Below are 8,403 nucleotides of genomic sequence, written 5' to 3' on the forward strand. Positions count from 1 at the left end.
GTCCAGAGGAATCAGGTAAGACTTGAAAATCACATATGGTTTTGAAAGAAGATATCTTCTCTACATGTTCTGTTGCTCCTGGAACCTTCTGAACCTGCAGGTCTAGGGAGGATATCACCACCTTCATGTTATTTTAGGGAAAGTTGTTTCATTTTTTGGTAGGAGGAGAGGAAAGGAACAAGGATCTGGCCTTTATGGAGTCATTTCGTTTATGAACATGAATAATAATAATAGCTAACCCTTATATGGCACTTACTATGTTCTAGGAACCTTCTAAGCTAGGAATTATATGAGATAAGGGCCATTGTATTTATTATTATATAGATGAAGAAAATGAGGCACAGAGAACTTAATGCCTAAAATCTCAAAAACCAGTAAGTGGTATAGTAGCCAGGATTCACACCCAGGCAGTCTGGCTCTAAAATGTGTATTCTTAACCACTCTGCTCTGCTCTGTGAGAATTTGGAAGGCTCAAGTCCCCTCTGAATAGATTTTTTTAAATTAATAGACATTTTTGTGTGTGCAGTTTCAGGTTTACAGAAAATTCAGTAGAAAGTACAGAGTTCCAGCATATCCCCTCATGCCCTCCAATTTCCTCTATTATTTTTAAATTTTTTATTTATTTATTTTATTTTCGGCTGTGTTGGGTCTTCATTGCTGCCCGTGGGCTTTCTCTAGTTGCGGCGAGTGGGGACTCCCCTCGTTGTGGTGTGCAGGCTTCTCACTGCGGTGGCTTCTCTTGTTTCGGAGCAGGGGCTCTAGGCGCGCGGGCTTCAGTAGTTGTGGCTCGCGGGCTTTAGAGCGCAGGCTCAGTAGTTGTGGTGCATGGGCTTAGTTGCTCCGCGGCACATGGGGTCTTCCTGGACCAGGGCTCGAACCCGTGTCCCCTGCATTGGCAGGTGGATTCTCAACCACTGTGCCACCAGGGAAGCCCTCCTCTATTATTGACATCTTACATTTGTATGGTATTTTGTTAAAATCGATGGGCCAGTATTGATACATTATGATTAACTAAATCCCACAGTTTACAGTAGGGTTCACTTCTGGTTTTGTGTATTCCATGGGTTTTGACAAATGTATAGTGACATGTATCTGCCATTACAGTATCATACAGAATAGTTTCACTATCCCAGCTATATAGGATTTTGCGATTTGTATTTGGACTAGCCTTGTGAGAGTGCACACAGTTGTCTGTGCTAGAAGGGGAATTTTGTCGCTGCTGTTAGTATGCAAAATATTAAATGTCCTGACTGCATGCACTCTTATCATTGCAGGAGCACAGGTACATTAGGGAACTAGAACGATACCCTGAAGACGGCAGAGACAGAGAGGTCTGCTTGGGTCTCTGGCCCTTCTCACCTACTACACCCGCTGGCTGCCTTTATAGCTGGGACTATGGTACCTACAAGGACTTCAACGGACTAAAATCCAGTGGGCAAGTCCAGCCTGCCACCAAAAAGACTCAGTTTTCTCCTTTCCAGTGCTGGCTACTGGAAGGAAAGAATATTCGCTTCCATGCAAGAGTGAAGAGACTAAGGCTCTGTAATCTCAGAATTCCTTTTCTAACTCACCCTTCACTCACTGTAAAATCTTGTGGTGCAACACACTATTTTGTGGCACTGTTTCTTTCTTTTGTCCCTCACAGTGTTTCAACTGCTGCTTATGTAGTTGCTGTCATTGGGATGAATAATACTTGTCAAGAGTTTAGAGGAAACAAATTGGTCAAAGATAGTCTACTAACAGACCTGGAAAAAAAATGACAAATTTTTAATGCCATAGGGTGACGACATTGGAAGCGTTGTTAATAGTGGAAATTCTATTTAGCACTCTGTGGGAGTGCAAACACAGTCTCAATCACTTTTATCCCTGTGGGATTCGGTGCTTTTTAAAGTATTTTTAGAGGCTGTGTGTTCTTTTTACTTGCATCGACTATAGTATAAAGTCCATAAGTCTTAATTCAGTACAAGTGTGGTAGGGACTTTAAAATATGTAAACATTAGGACTATAATAGGGTGAAAGTTGCTTATCCCAGATCTTTATTAACAAATTCTAAAGTTTCATCTGTAGTAAATGTATTTCAAAAAGAGCAAATACTGAGCCCTAGCAATGCATAAACCAGTATAAAGTTCTGAATGTTTGACTACAGTTTCTTTAAAAAACATGAGTAGTCTCAGGAGAGCAAAATCCGCATGGCACACACTTGTATGCTGTCAGGTATTTTTTCATAGCTATATGGTTTCTATGATGAAAAACTTCCATGAGGTTAAATGTTCTGATTTGATAAAAGCATAAATGCAAACAAACGAAGGTACAGTTTTATTAATGTCTTTCTTGGAAAAAAACATAGATATATAAATGTGTTTTGTGTTCCTACAAAGATGTTTGTCAGATGTGATGTGTCAACATACAATTCTTGTATATTATATAAGATTTTAAATCCATGCTAGAAACATACCATGTAATGGATCTGTCCAGTGGATTTTTTTAAAAGTAAAGATGTCTAATAAGTATTCCCTAATTGTCTTATTCTGTCTGTTCAGGTGTTCTTAAAGAGAGGAAAGCCTGAATGAGCAAGTATTTGTATTTATTTATAAGAGAGTTTAAAATTCCTAAGGAATCCCTAGTTATTGGTTGATCACTGGCCATAAGAGATACTGGGCCAGTAATTGCCAAAGCTGCTCCAACCTTGCAGGATAGTATAAGAATCAAAATTCTCCCACCCTTTCATTAACTTAGGATGTGTTGAAAAAGCAAAATTTCAGAGAAGTGCCGGCTGCACACTGGCAAAGACAAAACCAAAAGGAAACAGAGAGATATGATAAGGATCAGAACAGCAGAGGTTTTTAAGGGGCAAAAGAACTCTGGGAAATAAAGGAGAGAGAGGAAAAAAAAAACAAGTATTATGAGAACGCTACATATGGAATGAATTATTGTTTTCTTTGAAATTGTTCAAATGTTGTAAATATTTGTATATATTGCATTGGAAATAGCTGTGTGAAATATAAATGTGGTCTGTGTTTGGGTTTTATAAAGTATTTAAAATTATGATTTAAAATGTTTTAAGTACGTATTTATTTAAGCTTATGTCATACCTATTGTATTTGACATGGCATTATGAAGTTTTATAATAAACATGGTTATATTTAGCCCTGTGTACAGGCTCTTTCTTTTTTTCTTTTCTTTTTTTTTTTTTTTTTGCGGTACGCGGGCCTCTACCTGTTGTGGCCTCTCCCGTTGCGGAGCACAGGCTCCAGACGCGCAGGCTCAGCGGCCATGGCTCACGGGCCCAGCCGCTCCACGGCATGTGGGATCTTCCCGGACCGGGGCATGAACACGTGTCCCCTGGATCAGCAGGCGGACTCTCAACCACTGCGCCACCAGGGAAGCCCCAGGTTCTTTCTTAAAAATTCTGTTTTACTTAGATAAAAGATACCATAAAATTCACCCTTTTTAAGTGTACAATCCAACAGCTTTTAGTATATTTACAAGATCCTGTGACCATCACTGCTATCTAACTCTGGAACACTTCTATCTCCACAAAAAGAGACCCAGGACCCATTAGAAGTCACTCTCCATCTTCCCCAGCCACTGGTAACTACTAATCTACTTTTTGCCTCTATAAATTTACCTATTGTGGACATTTCATACAAATAGAATCATACAGTACATGGCCTGTTGTGTCTAGCATCTTTCATTTGACATGTTTTCAAGGTTCAGCCATTTTGTACCATGTATCAGTACTCCATTCCTTTTTATAAACTGAATAATTCTCTATTGTATGAATATGCCACATTTTCTTTTTCCATTCATCAACTGATGGACATTTGGATTGTTTCTGCTTTTTGGCTATTGTGAATAATGCTGCTATGAACATTCATGCACAAGTTTTTGAGTAGACTTATGTTTTCAGTTCTCTTGGACATATACCCAGAAATGGAATTGTTGGATCATATGGTAACTTCACGTTTTACTTTTTGAGGAACTGCCAAATTGTTTCCCAGAAGGGTAGCAACATTTCAAAACCCCACCAGCAATGTATGAAAGTTCCTATTTCTCCATATTCCGTTCAATACTTGTTACTGTCTGTCATTTTGATTATCACCACCCTAATGGGTATGAAGTAGTATACATATGGGCTTTTGCATCAATACTCTACAGTTGTCTGAAAAAGTATTAATAATCTGAAAACAGTCATTAAGCTCAATGAAACAAAGACTCCTGGAGTCTTTGCATCATGCCAATCTCAATTCTAGGCTGCTCAAGTCAACCAATTCATCTTGATTTATTCTGCAGACTCAGTTATTCTCCAGGATTAGAGACAGAGCTGTTTTTTCCCACCCAAAATATGTGTCTTCTCTTTTCTAGAATAGTGTCAATGCACAAAGCCTGGTGTGTACCAAACTAAAAACCACCTCGAGAATCTCATCACTATCAAAGAATCCGAATACCTGAATTTCCTAAGAAAACATGGTTTAACTTTTGGCTTGGTTATCCAGACTGAAAAAGAAGAAATGTGGCTATAACACTGTTACAGACTACGGTTGTTTTCACTTTGATTTTATACTTCTTCTTAGCTCAAAGTATTACTTAAGAGAAAATTAAAGAAAAAAATGAAAAACAAGGATAGATTCTGCTAATTAGGGCTGTTTTCATGTAGGACTGAAATGGGTACACACTTGAGACATCAGCTTGAAGTGCAGAGAAAGCAGGAATGTTAGCTTTTCCAGGTCTAAAAAAAGAGAGTAAATTGAACAAATTAAATGTATTCAGAAGGAAAACAGGTGCCCAAGTCAAATGGACATAGGCAAGTAGAAAGCACAGAAGTGCAAAGTAGAACAATTCTTGGCATCAGCAGATTAAAAGATTAGAAAAGAACTTTTTAATGAAAGAAAACAAACATCTACCTAAACAGAAAGCTTTTGTTCTTTCAATTTGAAATAATAAATATAGATTCTACCTCAAAATTTTAGGATCTCTCTCCCAAAAGATTCTAAGCCAAGAGAAATTAAAATATTTCTCTCTTCATTTACACCTATATATATTCATGCTTCTGGTTTATAAAATCATTTTACTGCAAAGGGGCATGTAGCAATAAGATGAGCCTCCTGTCTTGCCAATCAATCAATCAATCAATTAATAAAACCACAACAGAGTTTTGGTCAAAATCAAGGAGATATTTTTCCCTCTCCTTGATCTCCCAGTGGTGCCAAATCCTATCAATAATCCCTTTAGTAACTTTCATCAACTGATTCCCACTGATAGCTCTCAGAACGGCACCTCTTTAATTCTCTCACAGCCCATATTCTTCCTTCCTTTAATTGTGATTAAATAATTATATGTGTAGTTATTTGTTGAATATCTGTCTTTCCCACTGGATTTTAAGTTTCTCAGGAGTAGGAACAAATTACCTTATTCATTGCTATATATCTAGAAACTGGCATATTCCTGACACATAGTAGATACTCAACAAATATTTATTGAATCAATGAATAAATAAGCGGACAAATGAAAGCAGATTTGGGCTCATCCTAAGGAGCAGGACTGCTTTTCACAAATGGAATGAGTTGTCTCAGAAGGCAAAAATTTTAAAGCCAGTTATATAGCAAAATATGTTTTGCAACAGTACAGCATGGAATGGAAATAAAGAAGGAGCAAACTGATGGCTAGAAATAAAGGAACTAGTTAATGACCTAGAGGTTCAGTGAGGTAGAGTGAAGAGGCAATGCAATGAGATACTTGAGTAATAAATTACAAGAATAGGAGACTGTGATTAAAGAGTGGGATGCTTGATTATATGATTTTTTGAGTTGATAACATTTAAGGGTGATGTCAAGGTTCTGGCTATGTCCAGGAGAGAAGGTAGCTCAAGCTGAGTGGAGGAGCATGCTATTGTAGAACTGGGAATCCAAGCTCTGGGATGGGTAGTGCACCTGGATAGTGATGTCATATGGGATTACAGGAGTTGCTTAAAGAGGAAGGAAGTCCAGGAGCTAGGTGCCAAAGTCATCAGTGTATGAGGGGCTGGTAGGTTGCTGCAATGAAAACAGTGAGAAGATCATATATCTCAATGTCATGAGCTTCAAAGAAGCAGGGTTATTTTATTTCTTCTTTTCTTTTCTTTCTTTTTCTTTTTTTTACAAGGGGCTGGAAGAACAAAGAGTGGTAAGAGGCATTCATCATAAAGGAGGACAATCAACTCTGCTTTCCAACCCTGAGGTGTGCGGAGTGTGAGAGAACATTATGACCTTGAGAGATCTGCAGGGGAAGTGATGTTCTTGGGAGGTCAGGTTCTATTAAAGCAGGAGGTAGAAGAAAGTTTTGGAGAGGAACTGGAGGATATATCGGAGTTTGTTGATTGTAAAACAGGAATTACAGAGGATGGCAAGGAAGAGTTTGGGAAGAAAAGAAAGGTCAGGTCAGGAGACAGCAACTTGGGTGAATTGTCTAGGAAATGGAAGGTGATCAGAGGGGCTTACACTCCAAGTGTAAGGAAAATAGGCAGCTGTGGTGGATTTGGTCTTGAAAGGATTGTGGAGGAGGATGGACATTTAGGTCTAACTCTGGCCTGGAGTGAGGTCTACTGGTTGTTGTGTGGGGCTGTGCATTCCTTCTATCCATGATAAACTAATGTTGGCAACTGCAGTGAATGCAGCCTTGGCTGGCAGCAGTGAACAAGTCAACCTTGTGGTCATCTTTGTTGGGAGTGTAGGCTAGGGAAGGGTTGGGCATTGGTCATTTTTATGGATGTAGGCTGCTGCTTTCAATGGCGTTCGATGACCCTTCCCTCAACTATCTCATGGTGAGCAAATGGTCCTTCGGTATTCCAATCTCTCTGATTTTGTGATGGTTTTATAGTGCTCACCTACTCAATCTAGTTCTGCCCTTTGGGGACCATAGCCTAATAATTACTCTTCTCCTGACCATCCTTTAAGTCACTGCTACCATGTCCCTGTGACTTTCTTACCCCAAATATTCTCTTTAGGCTGAATGTGCACTATTATTTTTTAATTTAGGCAAAATTTATACAACATAAAAGCAACCATTTTAAAGTGTACAATTCAGAATACTATTTAGTACATTCACAATATTATGCAAACTTCACCCCTATCTAGTTGAAAATATTTTCATCAAAAGAAAATCCTGTACCCATTAAGCAGTCAGTCCCTCTCTCCCCTCCCCCTAGCACCTGGCAATCATCACTTTGCTTTCTGTCTCTATGAACTTATTTATTCTAGATATTTCATATAAATGGAATCACACAATATCTGTCCTTTTGTGACTGGCATCTTTCACTTAGCATAATGTTTTCAAGATTCATCTGTTTTACAGCATATATCAGGACTTCATTCCTTTTTATGGCTGAGTCATATTCCATAGCATAGGTAAATCTGTATTAAATTTAAAGCAAATTTCTCACTGTATTCCCCCCAAAAATGTTTTCAACAAATGTAAGATCCATCCATATGATTCAAAGACATCCATATGAAAAAAAGCTTTGATAAAAGTCAAAAAAAACAGCATTGGTGAACTCAGTGAGAGGAATTTAGTGAGAGGCTAAGCTGATGTGGTGCAAGTCTTCTAGAAATCTACCTTGATATAAGGGCAGAATTTTAAATGTATGAAAAAGTGAATGGATTGCATCCATATTTGACAATGGTCACTACATAGCTCCCACACACACCATAAATAAATAAGGAAAGAAAGAAAGAAAGAAAGGAAGGAAGAAAGAAAGAAAGAAAGAAAGAAAGAAAGAAAGGAAGAAAGAAAGAAAACTTTGGATGGGACCTAAGGTTGCTCCTTCTCTCTCACAAGGGCCTCAAGTGTTGGGATACCATGTAGACATCATGCAACCCTGGGGCATGATATAATTTTGGCTGGGTGCCAGAAGACCAAAACTAGCTTTCTGAAGAAAGCTCTGGCTATTTCTACAATTTTTAAAGAAGAACAGAAATGTCCAGAAAACTAATAGAGTAACAAAGATATCCAGAAAAATAATGACTAAGAAGAAAAGGTAAAGTCTTCCCTTTAAAAAAAATGTCATTTATAGTTTATGACCAGGAAGGGGTTTGTTTATCCATTTATCCATCCTTTTGTTTAACTGATATTTACTGAATGCTGGACCTTCTCCTTCTGGAAATATGGAGGATTAATATTCTGAAAACCCCTACCAGTATAATATTAACAATTGCTAGGTGGATTACAACAGCTTGCTTTAAGTGAATAGCTGAGCTTACAAAAAACAATGGAAATCTCAGAGGACAAAAATGACTAGGGAGCAGGGACCTGACCATCCAAGACTTTGTAAGCCAACGTAAGGACTTTAAATTTTACTCTGAGTGGGATGAGAAGCCGTTGGAGGGTTTTGAACAGGGGAGTGAAGTGGTCTGACTTGTGTTCTTTTGT

The 8,403-nt window shown here is 38.3% G+C and overlaps 1 protein-coding gene across 1 annotated transcript in view; it reads left to right on the forward strand.

The window, feature by feature from the left end:
* Positions 1 to 6,269: 6,269 nt before the first annotated feature.
* The window catches only part of SELL (selectin L), a gene marked incomplete at both ends in the record, with an annotated part of 61,136 nt that continues 59,002 nt past the window's right edge, over positions 6,270 to 8,403 (forward strand). Inside the window, one exon of the mRNA XM_079723838.1 lies at positions 6,270 to 6,410. Coding sequence (XP_079579964.1) covers positions 6,270 to 6,410 — 141 coding nt within the window. The remainder of the gene's footprint in view (positions 6,411 to 8,403) is intronic.

Source organism: Hyperoodon ampullatus (genome assembly GCF_949752795.1).
Source record: "Hyperoodon ampullatus genome assembly, chromosome: 2".
Taxonomy (NCBI): domain Eukaryota; kingdom Metazoa; phylum Chordata; class Mammalia; order Artiodactyla; family Ziphiidae; genus Hyperoodon; species Hyperoodon ampullatus.